This window comes from Gavia stellata, chromosome 4, assembly GCF_030936135.1.
Source record: "Gavia stellata isolate bGavSte3 chromosome 4, bGavSte3.hap2, whole genome shotgun sequence".
Lineage (NCBI taxonomy): Eukaryota > Metazoa > Chordata > Aves > Gaviiformes > Gaviidae > Gavia > Gavia stellata.
This window is the reverse complement of record NC_082597.1, coordinates 52,088,051-52,106,977: the sequence shown is the minus strand read 5'-3', so window position 1 is coordinate 52,106,977 and position 18,927 is coordinate 52,088,051. Positions and strand designations below refer to the sequence as shown.

Sequence of the window (18,927 nt, the reverse complement as noted above, 5' to 3'; positions counted from 1 at the left end):
AAATTTGAAATACCAATGTTGAAAATTAATAAAGAAATTGGAAGCTGCCAAAACAGAGGGATCCTTTTGTTTTCTTTTAATTTAACTTGAAAATGTTGGTCAAAGCTGCCGTTCTGTGAACAGTACTTCTTTTGTTTAAAGAAAATTTTAAAAATCTGTAAAAAATAAGAATTACAGACACTGATTTTTGCAGTTATGCAAAGAAGCTGATGTTGGGCAGCGAAGTAGAAGTTAGCAGACTTTGTGCTCTGTACCTAAGGACGTGTGAGGAGCGAAAGGAAAACAGGAGGGTGAGCTGCCAGAGGTTAAAGCTTTGTTAGCATCTTCCCAAAAATTTCTGCCTGTATCCAGTGGCTGTAGTCAATAGCATATGTAGATCAGTCATCTGGGGGTTGTATATTAGCACTTCAGTCCTACCTGAATTTCAACTAATTGCCAAATATCTATATTTTTTACTATCTATTTTTAACTGATATTTTTTGCTTAGCTGTTGCTCCTGATACATGTATAGATTATGCATATACATGGTTCAAATACATTATCAACATTGAAAGCTTAGCAAGTTGTCCACCAAGATCTCAGGTCTTGAAAACTCTGATGATCCAGTTCTTTGGCAGCCTAAGCCAATTTAGCTGCCGGCTTTCCGGGCTTGCCCTGCTGCCTGTATTCAGGCTGTGAGCTTGCCTGACCTTACACTGAACCTGTCCAAAGCACAAAGCTGGCAGGAAGCTATGCATGTCGCCTGAGATAGTTTCTCGATTATTTAGTGTGCTGAAGTGGTTCAAAACTGCTGCAAAGACACGAGTAGAAACACATGGCCATGCCTGAGGGGAACTGAATTGGGGCTGTAGCTCGGGATGCCCAGAATTCAAAACTGGAGGTAATAGGTAAGATAGAATAGGGTAACATCAAGAAGAGCTTACTGCTGTCAGGTCAGTATTGATTAAATCTGAGGTCCACCTGCAGAAATCTCGAGATTCGCTCTTCTGCTGGAGAAGAGTGTGAAAACAGTGGTGGTTCCAGAGATGTCCTCTTAACTTCAGGGTAGAATCCATGGAGGTGGACTGTATAATTTCATGCTGAGCGAGATTTTTCCTTTACTTGGATAAACTACCTTTACTGAAAAACAATTCCTGGTTTTCTGGAAATTATTTCCCATTTTTTGTGAGCCTGCATATGTTGCCCTTGTACCTCTATGGTGGTGACTGGCTGCTTTAAGAGAATATTTGGTATTTCATTTTCTGGCATGTTTGATATTAAAGCCAAACTAAAAATAAAAAATGAATGTGCAGCTGCCCCAAAAAAACCTTTTTTCACGATTATTGAAAGGTGATGTAATTTTGTTTCCCTCTTGTCTTAGAAATGATACCTGTTATTGTAGGAAGAATTTACTGGTGAAAAACAGAATCTGATGTAGGGAAAACTGCATTTATATAGTGGCAGTTTGGTTTTCTAAAGATCATATACTAAAGAGCTTGAAATAGAAAAATGTATTAACATTTGTAATAGTTTGGTTCAATAGCGAAGTGGTTCTGTTTTGTAAGACTGGAAAAATGGAAGCTGAAGCAAGTCTATAACTTTCAGTAGTCAGAGAAAGAGAGAGTGATCTACTTTGAATTGTGGAGATCTCTTGTTGTTCTAATGTAATTATTATATAAAAAGAAATGTGGTTATCAGCCTCTGAATTCTCAGTTTCTGGTATTCCAGTTATGCCTAAATATTCAAGTAAACTCAGTACATTTATCCACAGTGTAATTAATTATATTTTAATATTTCATTCCTCTTATTAAAGTAATGAGTTTGTAAAGCACTTTTTAAACCTGTTATCTAAGTGATTTGAAGTATTATTAGAAGAGAGTATTTTTAAAAACAATTTCTGTGAAATTACTTATTTTTCATTTGTATAAATATTTCTGTTTTAAATAGCAACACTGTAGTAGCAGTAACACTGCAGGTGTTAAAGGATTTTTTGGGAAATTCTGAATTATACTTGACCCTTCTCTTCTTAACATTATTTACTGCAGGATTTGAACAAGCGTTTGTCCCTGCCTGCTGACATCAGGATACCTGATGGCTATCTTGAAAAGTTGCAGATTAACAGTCCGCCGTTTGATCAGCCAATGAGTCGACGTTCTCGTAGAGCATCACTAGTAAGTGTAATGCATCTGCCATGCTAAACCAACCTCTTGGTTCTTCAGATTCCGTTTAATGCAGATGTCTGTATACCGTAGGTATGATTCAACTTCATTTACACCTTGGCTTTTTTGTCCTGAACTTCAGTGTGCGCCTGTCAAAATCCGTTGAAGAATTTCACCCTTTTTTTTCATTTTTCGTCTGCAAACGTGGCCCTGTCATTTCTCAGTGAAGGTCTTGACCCATTGAAATCAGTGGCTAAACTCAACTCCCAAAGTGCATACTTAAATCCTTTTGCTTTTTAGAGCAGGGATGATCTGTTTGAGCAAATAGGCCACATAGTCTTAGGTCAAAGCCAGGGCTGTCATATGAATACAGTAGGAAGACACTAAAGCAGCATAATATGAAGGCAGGTCCTCCTCACTGTTCTTTTTGTAATTTATAACAAATTTTCTGTCTCAAAATTGCTGTTGAAATAATAGATTTTTATTATTTTACTTTTTTTAAAAAGCATATGTGGATTCCTAAGAATGAGAATTAATAAATTCACGTACACCTTTTTAGATTATTGGGCTATTTCAAAAAATAAGTCTTTCATTGGAGGTGGCAGAATGAGGATTCCTATACTGCAATTAGGGTATAAATGCTAGAAATCCTGGACACTCATATAAAATATGCACATCCATGACATAGTGCAATTTTTTTTTTCTTATTTTTACAAAAATTGTTATATTTCAGTCATAATTTGATCTATCAGTTTTCTTAATGTTAATCGAGGTCTTAAAGAATTGCTAGACCAATACTGATTTCCTGAGCAAATTCATTGGTGAGAAATTCTTTGCAGAGTAAAATGGGGTAGGTTTATGAAATCCGCATTGTTCTTTGTTTTCTTGATTTAATGGCTTATTTGCTGAAAACTAAATATGAAAGTACATGTAGTGAATTAGTTTATTAACTGTGAAATATCTTTATTTTATTCTTTGTGAATTAATAATGTCTGTAACAAACCAATGATTGAGTTTTATCATGTATTTTTCCCCTGAAAAAATACAATTTAGTGTGCTAGACTAAAGTTCTGATCTGCATGTCGCCTTTTACAAGAACAATATTAAAAGAAGAAAAGATCGAATCAAAGCACCGGAAGTAATAATAATGTAGCAAGCTTAAATATTTGTGCCAGAATTTTGTAGCTCATTAACCACTTAGTAACTAATGTAGCACTGAACTGAGGAATAGACTTCCACAAACCTTTTCTTGTCAGATGCTGGTGAAGTTCCTTTTCAGTAGAACCTTTTCAGTGTCGCAATATAGTGTTTGGGGGCTGGGGGGATTTTCCTGTCTATCTAAATCCCCTTGCTCGTTTAATGGAGAGCCGTGAGAGCAGTTGAAGTTCTCTCCTCTTTACCTTCTAGTGGACAGACAGAAAAACAGTGCCCTCTAATGAGTATGGTGTGCATATGGAATCAGCTTCCTGTCACAAGGTTATTTTGTTCTGCCTTTTAAAAATGCTTTCAGGGCTTAAAAGTCCAAAATGAAACCTGCCAGCACTGCTGTGGTATGCAGGCATGTATTTGCTGCATTGTCCTTTCATGATTTCAAACTAACCTTTAAAAAAAAGAAATTCAAGGACTCATTATTCTGAGATAGTCATTGAAAGCTTGCTAGCAGATTGTTAATTACAATGTATGAATATTGCGCTCTGCTTCAAAGGCATGTCTCTTTTCAAAGCTTAGTAGGAATGAAAGGAAAAAAGCTATCAAAAGTATCAAGTGAGGACCTGTTATGCTTTAGGTCTGGTGTATTTCTTTGAAATACAACAAAAAAAAATAGCTTTCATGGTAATTGTACTTTGTGTATACATGTACGTGCATGCGCAGTAGCATGCATAAGTGTTTCTGCGTAAGTCAAGATAGACAGATGTGTATTGCAGAAAAAAATTACATAGTTCAGAAATTATTTTGCTTGATGCTAAAGCATCCTTATGCAGTTTTAGAACATTTCAATTCTAAAACTAATTTAATAAAGCAGAATTACTCTTAATACTATGTTAACATAATTATGTGCCCATTTTTTCTCTTAGATATGTCAAATATGTTTACAGACAAGATCTTACAGTTACTTCAGATGTATTTTCATGCATGTATTTTGAAAATTAAGTATTAATCCAACTTTTCTTAGTATACCTTCATATTATATCGTTGTCAAATCTTAATACAGGTAGCAGTATTTAAGTCACACTGTGTTACCATGAAATACACCTTTAATATCCATTGGATTTTAGGAGCAAATCAACATACTCAAACATGTGGACAAAGGTGCTGAAGCTAATCTGGGGTCAAAGTATCTTTCCATAGAGAGAAATAGCAAGTGGAGAGCTATCTTTGGAAGTGGAAGGAGGTAGATGTTGCTACGGAGAAAACCTGGCTTTTTTTGTCTTAGTGTATGTCCAATTGTCAGTAAAGCAAAACCCCATGAAGCCTATGGATTTTGGGATTTGACAGAGTACAGGCTCTATGCACTTCGTAAATTGGTTTAAAAATTGGCATGTTTTACATGTCTGCTTTTAGCATTCTTTATAGTGTAAGACCAATATAAAGCTTTGTAATTGACAGTGGTCTTACACAAAAATAACTGTAAGAGATAACCATATTAAATATGAGAGTAGCAGTGTCTTTGTACAGGAAAAGAGTAATGGTCTTACAGATTTCAAAAGAAGGTGTTATATAGGCAGGCAAACCCTACAGGCTTGCATTGCAGAGCTAAGTTGGTGATGAAAAAAGAGAAGGTGAATAGATCCAAGTAAAATACACAAAGACTTGAAGTTATGAGCCATGAAATGTAAATTGTTGAGACAAAGCTGAAGCTTGTGGAAGAATGATGTTTAGGGATTTTACTGGCAGAGTTTTAGACTGAAAGGCATTGAGAGATCAGAATGGGAGAGCAAAACTGGAGCTGTGATCTTGAACTTGCTATATATATATTAGTAGAGAGCAAATAAGTAATGAAAGTTATTTTGAAAGAAGCAGCAGCATATGGTTATGCTAAGCGAAAGAAAGGATGGAATAGTTTGAGATTACTTCTGTGCTTTAAGCTCTAACAACCTCATTAGTAGTAATCAGATCAGAAGAGTGGAGAAGACTTATGTAGGAGGTAGAGTAAAGTGGGGTTTCAGTCTGATTGTAACTCAGTACACAGTCCTTCCGGGATACACAGTAGACTGGCCAACAGGCTGAGCATTAGGCTTGGATGCTGGGATACATTTATATCCTCTATGCTAAATTGTTTTTAGAATAGCGGAATTGTGCACTGTTTGGTCAAGTACTATCAGGTATTTTTCTGAAAAAAATTTTAGCTTGCTGATTAAATGATGTATAAATAAAGTGTTCAGTTTTAGTGATCGATTTTCCATTTCTTTTCATTGCAGTCAGAAATTGGATTTGGAAAAATGGAAACCTATATCAAGTTAGAAAAGCTTGGAGAGGTATGTATAGCTTTCTTTTGAAATGATTACTGGTTTGGTGACAATGTCTTATGTAAAATTTTACATAAACGTTAATTGAAAATCTATATATCCCTCAAAATACCCATTGAATTTATCTTTTCAGTAAACCAAACATATTCATCATGTGTAATAATGTCACAACCAAACAAATGTTCTATGCATATATAATAAGCAAAAAAAAAGCAGGAAAACCATCACTGAGCTGGGGAAGAGCAAGACTCCGTTAGCAAATGATCTGTGGCCTTCTTACATAGGCTGGCTTTGTGTGCAGATAGAGAAAATTACTCTGTCGATAATAAAACTAGTTAAGTGTGGCATCCTCCTGCTGTGAGTTGGGTGCTAGGGAGGGCTCGTGCTGGACAAGTAGCCAGCACTTGCAGGGAGCAGGCAGTAGCTATGCATGTTCTGGTAGAGAAGCCTGCACGCCTGAGCGGGGCAGCCAGCAGGGTGATGCCAAGTGAAGTACGTAACACTGAGTGTGCCTTTCCTTGCGGGAGGGCAGCAATACGGCTTTCTACCTCCATTCAGCCTCTGACTTCCAGAGAAACGGTAGAATTCAGGAAGGGCCAGGTGTCAGTGCTGTCCAAGTTGATTGAGGTTGGCCAACGGGATCAAAAACGGACAAGGAGCACTGGAGTGAACATTGCAGAAGGAAGCAGGGCTGGGCAGCATCTCTGCTGTGAATATTGCAGCCAGTCCTCTGTATCCAACATTTTCACTTCCAAATGCATTTATTTTTTATTTTGCCTCTAGTACTTGTCAGATGGGTCACTGGACATGAGATAACATTGTGTATCTTTGGAGGGATGTTAATCTAGTAGCTATCAAGTCATAGTTGCGGGTGTGCATTACCTCACTGGCTTTCAAAGTGTAGTGGACAGCACTGGGTATGTACTGTAACCAAGGGCAATTTCTGTAACTTTGTTGCTTCCTCTTTGCAATTGCTGGTATTAGTTGTACCTACTTGCTGGTTTGTCAGAATTTCTTGTCCTTATGTAACATGCCTTGAGAGTTTTGAATCTCTTATTGTCTAAGCAAAAAAAACCCAAAACTGGGAAGGATAACCTTCATAATATTCACTGTTCATTATGTCAACCAAAATGACACTTTGACAATTCCCCCCCCCCAAAAAAAACTCATGTAAAGTATGTAACGAAGACAAGAAGGTGTCAAAAGGAGTCATATGTTTTCATAAAAGTAATGGAAAAGTATGTCTGTAGCCTTCAGAAACGTAACTGCAGTGTAGTGAAGAGATACTTGAGCTAGTTTTAATCAAATAGAGACTTTCAAGAGGGTAAATGATCTCAGCAGTGAACTTAACACTACCTGATCTGACTTCTTTGGTAGCTATATGGTGTATAGCTTTCCACATAGTTTTCAGATTTGTTAAGCATATGCATCTGTTGTGTCTTCTGTGTGTTCAGACCTGTGCTTAGAAAGGATTTTTGTAGGTTTACATATATCAAAAGATGACAATGTAAAAACTATTTGTATCCACAATGAAGCCTATTAGAACCTCAGATAGAAGTTTTATATTTTCTTTTTTAACTTACCTTTCAATGAAGGAACAATTCGTAAGAGTTTCCTTCTTTTTCTGTTTTGTAGGGTACTTATGCAACAGTTTATAAGGGGAGAAGTAAATTGACAGAGAACCTGGTAGCTCTGAAAGAAATCCGCCTGGAACATGAAGAGGGAGCACCATGCACAGCCATAAGAGAAGGTGATAACTTTTTTTTTTACTTCTTAGAATTTCAGATACGTCTGGATTTCTTTTTGACCAAAGTACTGTTGGTACTTGGAAATACACAGGCTACATGGGAGATGAATGAAATTGATACTTGTTTTGATGAGGAAAATTTTAGTCTAGACTTAAGAGTTAGTGTTTCAAATTTATTTTCTTTATAGGGGGTGGTTGTGTTCTCAAATGCAGTGTTATAAATGGATGATTTTATTCTGAATTAGACTATTAGTAGTGAGTAACTTTCAGGGATTCAGAATACATTTTACCAAATGACTACTTCTGCCTGAAATGTATAATTTAGGAAATATTTACAGTTTGTTACTCAAATGTCAGTTTGGTGTTTTGATTCGATACCTTTCTTAGTAACTTCATTTCTACGAGTATTGTGTTCTTAAAAATAGCTTTGTAATTTAAAAAAAAAGCTTATATGTATGAACTTGCTACAAATGCATTTACTGCTTGTGTGTTTTGTGTTTATTTATTTTATACTTACAATTCTCTTTTGCAGTGTCATTATTAAAAGATCTGAAGCACGCAAATATTGTTACATTACACGATATTGTGCACACAGACAAGTCTTTGACTCTTGTTTTCGAATATCTGGTAGGTGCTTAAACAGCTAGCGAGCTCTACGTTTGATTTATTGTTTCTGAGTAACACAGACATAACAAAATCTGTATTCTTCTTAAAAATACTGGGACTGTTGCAGTTTTCTCCTGCATCTAGAATCATTCAGCTTAAATTGCTGTAAATTAGTAAATACTGTTCTGATAATTTCAGAGTTTCATTAATAGCAGTTAGTGGTGATCTACCTGAGCAAACTGTCTACTTGTACCAAAATCTTTAACTGTAAGAAAGGATGATCATGCTATTATTCAAATGATACTTTTCTGTTATGGCACAACTCTCACAAGTTAGCTAAGGAAAAAAGTATACTTTGAAGTAAACAACACATTCCATCTTTTTGTAACAACCTTTTCAAGCATGTGTCCACAATTACATATCTCACTTGTTTGCCTCTTGCATTGTAGACTTTTCACTTTCTCACTGAAGCTTTACCTAATGATATTTTTTGTATAATATGCTGGAATATATAAGTGTAATAAGAGGGATGAAGAAAAACTCTTTACTTCCAATGTAATTGGAGAATGTAGCAATTTCATAAAATACTGTGGTGCACTCCAGATGGAGGAGAAGGCAATAACAAATAATGTTGTCTGAGATGCTGCAGCTTGCTGGAAAATGGGTCTTTATATCCTCTGGAAAGCCAGAGTTTTCTGCATGTTCAGGCTTTTACGTTTTTTGTCATTGAACATCTTTCGCAGAAAACTCAAGTTTTCTGATGAATTATTTCGGTTCTAACAATAAATAATATTCACGTAATCTGTTGCCCACAATTTTACTGAACAATGATGATGGTGTTTTGACAGGACAAGGATCTGAAGCAGTACATGGATGACTGTGGTAACATCATGAGTATGCACAATGTAAAGGTGAGTGTTTTCAGTGACAGTGACTGTCTTCCAACTGTCTCTGTTCTAAGAATTTCAGACAGTTTAATAATCAGAGGCTGTATGGTTTAGGGCTTTTAAAAAATAAATTAAGAAATTTAACTTCCCTTTTGACCTTTGGGCCTGGCTTAAGTACCTTTGACATTAGCTGTAGTCTTTCTTTTTGGTTTTGATGGCTTTTAAGTGTTCAAAGCACTGAAAACAGGAGATTATATAACTTTATATGTTTTCATTCTCTTTGAAGTTATATATTTAAAATTAAAAACTTCCTTGAAAGTAATACATTCATAACTCTCTTGACCTCTTCTTGTCCTTCCATTATTTTATACTCATTGTTAAGTTAAGTCTGTAGTTTGATATATCCTCAAATAAAATTTATATATGCAAACTGAGGAAAATGTGGCCTCAATCATGAATGTGGGTTTGGATGCCACTGCCTACCACGCAAGTAAGAAATTAATAATACATATTTAAGAATGAGTGATGTTGATCTTTCCGTTAGTAATAAAATGGGAATTATTTTCTTTAAGGTTTAATTGTCTCTTGCTTTTAACTATGCTTGTGGCCAGGTCAAGTGACTCCATTTCCAGTCTGGCCTGCTGAAACTAACTCAGGTTCGAGCATTACCTGTCTCCTAACAAGCAGGTTTTGATTTGGAAAACTGCAGCAACTGTTCATGTTCTTAATACTTATGGCTTTATAAACAAGACCCCGAACAGAGGACAATACTATTTTGGAATGAGTGAGGTTGTCCGAGGAGACTGGTTTACCAGTATCACCCTGCTGTTTTGCCGCCTATGCTGGACTGTACCTTCAAAACCCCTTCGTTAAGCCATATGTAATTCATATAGTGGATGTTATTTGTACAGTAGATGTGTTTGAGAAACTCTTCTTGAAAATAATTAACTTTAAGCTGTGATCCTAAAGAACAAAACCATAAGCGTGCACACATGGTACGAAAATTACTTTTATTCTTATACAGTAGCACATGGCACAAATGTGGTTGACAACACAATGTGCTAAGTACTGTGAAGTGATGGGTTTTGTGTGCGTTCCAGTAGAGTTGTCATCCTTCGCTTTGGCTTAGTTGCATGTTGAGAAATCTGTTCTTAGTTGAATTGTGTATGGGGTTCAGTCTAGATATTGGTTACTGTTTGGATAGCTTTTTCTTTTATTCTGTTGTCACATTGCAGTAAGTCTCTCTAGGGAAAGACATCTGCCTTTAACCTACTCTTTTGCTTCCTTTGAGAGTCTGCAAAGGGAAATTCTTTAATTTGTATCTACTTCAGAGAGACAACAAACAACATAATTATGCTTGTGTTTTTAATTAACTACAAGTTAATAAGTAGTGCTTTAAGCTTTAAAAAAAAATAAAAGTTGTTAGTGGGAAGCTGGGTCCTGTAATAAGTGCAGTTTGGGAACAAGCAGAATCTGCTTGTGGTAATCCAAGCTAAGCAGAGGAACTGTTTTTCCTTGTTTTCCTATGGTTTAAGCGGTGCCCTGAGAGTAGATTTATACAGTCAGTACCTTTGGCAGTGGGAAACCAGAACAGCTGCTTAACTGTAGTAACTGTAGGTGCTTACCTTACAGTAACTGTGGAGGTTTGGGTCATTATTAACATTTGAGGGACCTCCCTGTCATCATTTCCCTCACATGCCTCAGATAATTTTAGCTTTTTGAGTTTTAACAAAACAAAGATGTATAATATAAAGATGTGCGTGATCTCTGCGGGTATTACTGTGTCAAACAGAATTTTGAGCTAATACATGTCGTCCTGTGCCTTTCCCAAAGGATCCATGCCGACTGTGTTGAGGATCACAATTTCCGTAGAATAATCTGCTTTGCCTTTTTGACTAATCGTTGCAGTCCCGGTGCACGCTAGAGATGGCTATCGATTTCCACAGCAGTCCTGTTAATAATACTTGGGACTGACTACTACTACTGAGGACTGTTGTGTTGTAAATGCCAGCAATGGCTACCTAGAAGTCCCATGTTTAAGATCAGACCCTTTATACATACGGAAACTGCGAAATAGTAGTTCTTAATTCAGTGATATAGTAAACTTGCTTAGCTGTCCTCTGCTAAACCTTTCTTCATCCCTTACTACTTCTGCGTCTATAGATGTGCAGCACTAATATGCATGACTGAGGTTGTTTGCTTGGCTTGCTGTTCCAAAGGACTAAACTAAACCTATGTGTGTCAAGGTGAGGGGGATGAATATAAATGCCAGAGGCAGCTGGGCTGTTTTAGTAATCCTCATTTCTCCATGTGCCGTGAGCTTGTGAATCCAAGTGTATTTTTCCAATAGCATGCCAAAACACTCTTTTCATGGTTTAGCACAATTGGATAGAAAGGATGCTGAGCTGGATTTTCAGAAGGGATTCTGTGGTAGAAGGGAACTGAGTACAGTCAGAGACAGTTACCTTTAAAGACATAAGTGTAGGGAAGAGCATTGGTAAATGCTTACTTAAAAATAAACAGCCCTGTGGTTCTCTTCAGTTAAGCAGAACAAATTGCTCTTAAAATCTTTGTTGTAAAGTATCGTGTTAAAGCAGTGCATTGGCATAAAGGGATTTTAAATCTGTAAACAATAATGAAGATGTTCAGAATGTGTTCATATGGAAAAGTAAGTTTTTGAGAAGTATTTTTGTCATGCTTACAATACAGAGACTTAACTCTACAGTGCCCAAATGGGCTGTTTTAGTTGTGTAATCTGTAGATTAACATTTTTCGTCTAATTTATATAAATGTTCTCTTTTGTAGCTATTTTTATACCAGATTCTTCGTGGTTTGGCATACTGTCACAGAAGAAAGGTATTACATCGAGATCTGAAGCCACAAAATCTACTAATTAATGAGAAGGGAGAACTGAAGCTTGCGGACTTTGGTATGGCCTGAAATTATTCCATAACAAATATTTTCTTCACTCAGCAAAAGGGAGGCATCTTTCCTCATAACGGAAAGATGAGAACATCGGGTCTGTAGCAAATTCATTCATTCTCAGATGGAAAATGTAAGTCAGCCTTTTACAGGGTATTAGTAATCAAAGTAATACGTGTATAGGTAATGCTGTTGCTTGACTTGTGGTTTGAAAGTAGTCTTACAGCTTCCTTTGAAATTGACCGTCAAATCCTTAAGGTGGAGCTCAAGTTGCTTTTCCTAACACTCCACAGTTACTCCAAAGCAGAGTGACCATGACGGGAGAGAGAAAGGGTCTGTCCATGTGCTAAATTGTCAGGTGTTACTCCGTCATTGGTACACCAAGTTCCTTTGGGGTTTTCAGTAGAGTGGGGCATTCACAGTTTCCTGTTATGTTCTGTGTCAGGAAGGTCCTTTGAAAGTTGTGCTACCACTGTTTTTTCCCCTTGTGTGTGAACAAAAGTTGCTCAGAAGATTGCATCTAACACGATAGATCTAAATTTTATTGAAGATACTACTGACAAACTGAAAATGTTAGGGTGGAAAACCCCTGCTGATCTAACACTGATTTGGTCTGTTTCCACCATTTCATTATTCGTTTATTGCCTTCTGCCTTTTGCAATGTAATTCTCAAATGGAAATAGTGCAGAAGGGTTTTCACAGGGGGGAAGTGTCATATTGATCTAATGCTTTGTTGTTTTAATGAAATTTATAGGATTACTCCAGGTTTTGATCTGTTTACCTGTCTTCTATGCTTAAAAATGCTGATCATGAGACTGCTGTAAATACTAAGAGGCAAATCAAAAGTTGTAGAATGTATTTATTAGGGCTTTTTAATGAACATTAAGGGAAGGTATTTAGCAAGTATAATAAGGTTGATTTAGCTCTTAAAAATTCTTTGTCAATTTCATGCAAAGAAAAAGATTTCAGCAAGCTGCACATGACTCTCTATTTCCCTTTTTATCAAGGATTGGCTAGAGCAAAGTCTGTTCCTACAAAGACCTATTCCAATGAAGTTGTCACGTTATGGTATAGACCACCTGATGTTCTCCTCGGATCTTCAGAGTATTCAACTCAAATTGACATGTGGTTTGTAAAGTTTTGTCTAATTTAAATTTTTGTTCTCAGTCAAGTTGAAAAAATGTCATCTCTTTATTATTATATAGTAGCATTCAAATACTCATCCTTTGAATTTTTGAAGGCTACAATTGAGCTAGATTTTTAGAGGAAGGATTGGCAGACAGGGAAGGTGCTATTATTTCTCTCTGAAAATGCACAGTACCATTTTATTGCTCAGAGTAAGCAGACAGTAGGCCCACAGCGTTAGGGGAGAAAAAAACAAACATGTCCTAATGGCATGATAATGTGGTATTCCACTACGAACTTTAATACAATTGATAAACTTGACATCTGAAGGAAGAGGATATAATACAGCTATGACGTAAGTTTTGTTTAGTCTTCGACAGTTCTTTTGCTGCTACGTATCTTTCAAAACTATTTTTAATAGCAGCGTGTGGCTAACAACTGATCTAATAATTTATTTTAATTGAAGAGAAATCACAGAAGTCTTTAAGAGCCAAAAGCATAAATTGTGGGATTGTTTCTGGTTTATCTTTCTCTCTGTTTTTATAAAGGGGTGTCGGATGCATATTTTTTGAAATGGCATCAGGAAGGCCTCTTTTTCCTGGTTCGACTGTTGAAGATGAACTGCACTTAATTTTCAGACTTCTGGGTAAATGGATACTTTTAGCAGTAGTGTTAATGCTATATGTTTGTTCTTCTAAACACTTTTTCCATGAGAACTGTACATCTTTACAAACAATGATATTTTATGTTGCATTGTAATTAAGGTGAATGAGTTTACTCTTGATCAAAAATGATTGCGCTGAGGTCAAAGCTGGGTTTGTACAACACAGACTCATTGGCTGAATTTTTTTTCTTTCCTGTTTAAATTACAGGGTTAAATACCTATTTATGTCAAAGCTGTTTCTTTGTATTTTTTTAAGTTGAATTTGTTGCTTTTTTCAAATGCAGGAACCCCATGTCAAGAAACATGGCCAGGCATTTCTTCCAGTGATGAATTTAGAAACTACAACTTCCCTAAGTATAAACCACAACCCCTCATCAACCATGCACCAAGGTACTTTGTGTTTTATTAATAGAAAATATGTATCCCTGTGGCTTTGCATATTTGTAAATGTGAACATATTTCCGAGTATGGTCTACTGCTGAGTACTGGAAAACTACACATCAGTTGTGTTACTGTGGGCAGATAGTAATGCAAAGCGTAATCCTGGTACTATGTGATTACTTTGTCTAATATCATTCAAGGTACCACAGCTCCGTAATGACCTATAGAACTATAAACTCCGATTAATAATGCCTGCATAGCAGGAGTATTCACACAGCACTTCCTAAATAACCCAAATTCGCTTCTGTTATATAATAGGCCCATTGTTAAAATTGGCAAGGTTTCCTTGAGCAGTCTATTGAAACCATTATGAGGAATTTGAAGGGTCTGCACAGTTACTATAAATAAACTTTATAACAAAGACTACCACATTTATCGACTCTGAAGAATAAGATCTAACGTTATGTCCTTCTAGTAAATGAGTAGTGTTAGGCTTAAAAAAAAAAACAACAAAACCTTTTTTGTTAAAATAAATGATCCAGGTCAACCTAGTAAATCATGATCCAAAGCTCAGGATTTGTCTGTCCCCAGTACTTTTCAAATAATCTTGTTGAGAGATACTGGTACTTGTATGTATACACATTAACATGCAGAAAAGTTGTTTAGGTGAAAGCATTTCCATGTTTAAATTTAATTTTCAGGTTTGATACCATTTAATGAAATCTCTTCCTTTGTAGTTTTGCTTTTGTAAATATAGTTCAATAACTGTTTTAATTTTTTTAAATAATTTTATTTTTAGGCTAGACACGGAAGGAATTGAATTGATAGCGAAGTTCCTTCAAGTAAGATGTGTTTTGTGGCTTTATTTTATAAAAGTGCAAGTTTAGCTTTTTAATAGATTATTTACAAAATGTATTAGAAGCTATAGTATTGGTTATATCTGTCTCAAAGTAGACTATGCAGTTGAGTCTGTAGAGGATGACAGTTTTGGGAAGCGTGACAATTTTGGGAAGCCTATGTACTGTAAGAATTTTAAACCTGAATGTTTAATTTTTTAATTTTTTTATTTTTGCCAGAAGGGATTTCATCTCTTACTACTTTCTGTAGAAATAGCATTGATTCTATGTTAGCATTTCCCTGAAAAGAAAAAAAAATCTTCTGAAATACAGTATTAAAACAGAACTTTCAAATACGGATACCAGATTTCTGTAACAATGAACTTGCTTACTACTAGAGAAGCAGTTACTAAGGTGTGATATTACTCTTTGGTCTTGCAAACTGTATTCAAAAGGTTAAGTGGTATGTGTGTTTAATCTTTTAATCTGTATTAAAAATGAGCCAGAAACAAGAAGAGGAGAAGCAAGATGGAAGGCCAACTCTCTAAGTTTTTGAGTAGATGCAGCAGCACTGTTGTAACTTCACGGTGTTAAAAATTCTTAGTACATAAGGTGGAGTGCAGTTGCTCTGCTTTGCAGTCTATGATTTAAATTCTACATCAAGTCTTCATCTATTTACACATTGTGTCAGAACAGTACTTGGCGGTCCTTGTTTGGACTTTATTCTTATTTGTATACAGCTTTTTAAATGTCTGCATCTTTGTCCCAATGTCCACATATGCCAAGCAGGAGACATTTGAGCACAGATTGAAGACCATGTTGTCTAAAGTTCCATTTTATGCACAATGCTGCAGCATAGTCCATCAAATTTGAAAACTGTTGTGATCTCATGTAATAGCATTTCATTGCAATTTAATATTAGAATATAATGTAGACAGAAGCCTGTCATCTAATCATTGTTACATCTATAAATAAAGATTTAAGTATATTTTTGACTTGAATCCATTTGCAGCAGTTATTTTGACTATTTTAGCAATCTTGTTATATGTTGATAAAACTGATTTAGATAACATATATATGAAATAAAAGTAATGAAAACAAATTTGTTGTAGTGAGTTGGCGGGAAATATTGAGCAAGTAGAAATCTATTTCTCCCTTTGAAATCGCTTGATGCAAACAGTTTTTTAATGAAAACGAACACATTTGTATCCTCTTATGTTAATAGTATGAATCGAAGAAAAGAATTTCAGCAGAAGAGGCCATGAAACATGCATACTTCAGAAGTCTTGGAACAAGAATACATACTTTGCCTGAAAGTAAGAGGAGTAGTAAAGTAGAGTATTGTTAAGATAGTACATTAAAGCTAAGTACATTGCTTAAGGAAAAACTCTCAATTCTAATCTATTAAAGAAGCCTAGTACATATTGACTTAAATATTTGGGAATAGGAAACTTGTTTTTTATCTAAACTGTATAATTAAGAATAGAACTTTGTTCAATAAAGTATAGTTATGTTTGGATAGTAATTAATTTCTTTGTTACATTCTAGGTGTTTCAATATTCAGTCTAAAAGAGATTCAGTTGCAAAAAGACCCTGGCTTTCGAAATTCCACTTACCCAGAGACAGGTATGGAAAGCTTAATATTTTCTCGTATCTGCAGACGGAATGCTGTGCCAGAGACATTCGGAACTGAAAAATACTTTGTTAAATTGGTCTGTGTGAATGTACTCAAACAAATACCAAGAATTATTTGCACAGATTCCTGTAGACATATAAGCTAAATGCACAGAGGGAAGTGGGTTTTACTAGGGATGGGCAGAGGGACTGTTAATATGAGAATGTCTCGGAGTTTCAAACCATTATTGTGCAGGTGAATGGTGGTAAAGTAAAAATAAAAGTGCAACAAGTGCAATTAAAAGAAAGATCCTGATCTTGGCTTAAGCACAAAGGATGTTCTCTCAAAATAGACACATAGATGATGTGGATAATAACTGAATACTCTGTTGTGCGAATGCTTCAGTTTCTTACCATGGTCCATGTTCTGTTGTAGGACATGGGAAGAACAGAAGGCAGAGCATGCTTTTTTAAAGTGGGCGATGCAGAGTCAAGCCCAAACCTATCCTATCAATCAAGGACTCGGATCTGAAGGCAGTGCTCTCTGTTGGTGGACTTGGAATCGCAGTTTGTCTACACTGTCCTCTTCACAGTGGAGTCTTTTTATTTCCAACCTGCAGATTATGTTTTTATATTTGTTGTCACAGTGTGACAATTTTTTGTACAGTTGGTTTTAAGGTCTCCTCTGCCACTAGAGCCAGTAGGTTACAGCTATTGATGTAACTGTAGCTGCAATTTTTGTGCAGGACTGAGAAACACAGTGCATTATTTATTGCGGAATCATTGCTGCTAAATAACTACTGTCTGTATAGTTAACACAACAGTTCCATGCCTGAAGAAGTTGCAATGGCTTTATAATATGTGAATGCATCTGTTTCTCTTCATAAAATGTTCTACTGCTGCGGGTTTTTTTTGTGTTTCTTAAACTGCAGTGTTTCCTGGAATGTAAACATAGCTTTGCTTGGCTATAGGTGAACCATCTTTAATGCTCTAAGTTCATGGCACTTAATTCCTTATTTAACATTGGAAGTATGTGTTGAAATAGTTGAAAAATTCTAATGCATATTATGTTTTTGAAAGCACATGGTGTGAAAGTTGATTCAAGCAAGTGAACAGTAGCTAGTATTTGGTCTCAGACCCTACGTTAGTTATTGATAAATTAGAGCACATAGACTGGATGATAAATTTTGTCAGGCTTACTCCAGCATAAGATATTTGCACATTGTTGTGCATATGGGGCCTGCAGAAGCAATGACTTGCAGAAGCAATGACTTTTGTACCTTGTTTTTAACTTAGAAATACAAATAGTAAAAAGATTATTCATAATATGTTGGACCCTGGCTTACTTTTGAAATTTAGAATTTCATTACAGAGGAACAGGACAACTAATTACAAGAGGATGGGAATAATGTCACACTTTTCCTACCTTGTTGCTCTCCCATTTGTGCGTTATTCACTTGAAATCAACTGGAAAGATGAAAGTTTGTACTTGATAAGAACTCACTATACTACAGAACTTTTACAATGAGAACTTAGAGAGTTTTTCAGATCTTAGATGTTATCTGTTTACCAGAGATAGTAAACATGTTACTACTATGCTTATGCCTCTCAGTGAGTATCATAAGTACACCCTTGGTGATGGTTACAGTATTTTTAAGCATTTGTGTTCACCTTTATGAACCTATTTGTTTAGTGCATCTTAAAGAGACTGTAAATCTTTATTGGTATATTTTGAAATGGTCATGTAAATCTTTGGCTGGTATATCATGAAAATAGTCATAGGTAACTTAATTTTTCCTGACATTCACTGTAAAACATTCAGGGGTCCTACCATTTCTGTTCAGGAAATCTTGTAGTTTATTGTTATTTAACAGTATTAAGTGAATTTTTGTATATTTCATTTTAACTTTATTTGTGAATAGTGATCGTGGCATGTTTGGGGGTGTTTATTAATATTTCCTTGATACTGGTAAATTTGAATTGGGATTTTTTTTTTACTTTCTGGAAGAGAGAAATTCATGTGTAATGGTGACTATTGGACCACTACTGCTTTTCAGCATTTGTGAACCGGTTTTACGTTAAATCTTGTAGACCTAACAAACTGCTGTTATTTCTAACTGACCGACCTGTATTAATATTGTACTTTTGAAAGTATAAATATTATGTGGAATTCTTTGGTTTTGTTTTGAAATTTATAATAACAAAGGCCCTGTGTTGTTAAAAATACAGACTAAGTGAACTTGCGGTTCTTGGGGCATTGTTCAGCTTGGGGAAATGTTTAGCTAGATCTGTGTGTTGTGGGAGTCATCAGTTGTAAATTAGGCTGCTTATTAATTCGTGCAACACAGAAGTAGTAGCAGTGAAAAGTAATGTGATTCATCCATGACTGAGGCCGTTAAGGATCTTACCATAAACATGGTCCACAGTCTAATTACTGGCAAGCAAGTCCTGCAATTCACATGGTGTCAGAAGTCTTGCCTAGGTCTAGGAGCGTAATACGTGTCTCGGGTATATGCGTGGGTCTCCCACTGGTGCCAGTG

The 18,927-nt window shown here is 35.8% G+C and overlaps 1 protein-coding gene across 2 annotated transcripts in view; it reads left to right on the top strand.

The window, feature by feature from the left end:
- CDK17 (cyclin dependent kinase 17) overlaps positions 1-18,626 on the top strand; it is a 92,581-nt gene extending 73,955 nt beyond the window's left edge. For both annotated transcript variants that reach the window (XM_059817268.1, XM_059817267.1), the window contains 13 exons: positions 2,025-2,150; positions 5,558-5,614; positions 7,241-7,355; positions 7,885-7,979; positions 8,807-8,869; positions 11,651-11,774; positions 12,775-12,895; positions 13,441-13,538; positions 13,841-13,946; positions 14,737-14,779; positions 15,999-16,089; positions 16,322-16,399; positions 16,824-18,626. In XM_059817268.1, coding sequence (XP_059673251.1) covers positions 2,025-2,150; positions 5,558-5,614; positions 7,241-7,355; positions 7,885-7,979; positions 8,807-8,869; positions 11,651-11,774; positions 12,775-12,895; positions 13,441-13,538; positions 13,841-13,946; positions 14,737-14,779; positions 15,999-16,089; positions 16,322-16,399; positions 16,824-16,861 — 1,155 coding nt within the window. In that variant the 3' untranslated portion in view covers positions 16,862-18,626. The remainder of the gene's footprint in view (positions 1-2,024; positions 2,151-5,557; positions 5,615-7,240; positions 7,356-7,884; positions 7,980-8,806; positions 8,870-11,650; positions 11,775-12,774; positions 12,896-13,440; positions 13,539-13,840; positions 13,947-14,736; positions 14,780-15,998; positions 16,090-16,321; positions 16,400-16,823) is intronic.
- The last annotated feature ends 301 nt before the right edge of the window (positions 18,627-18,927 follow it).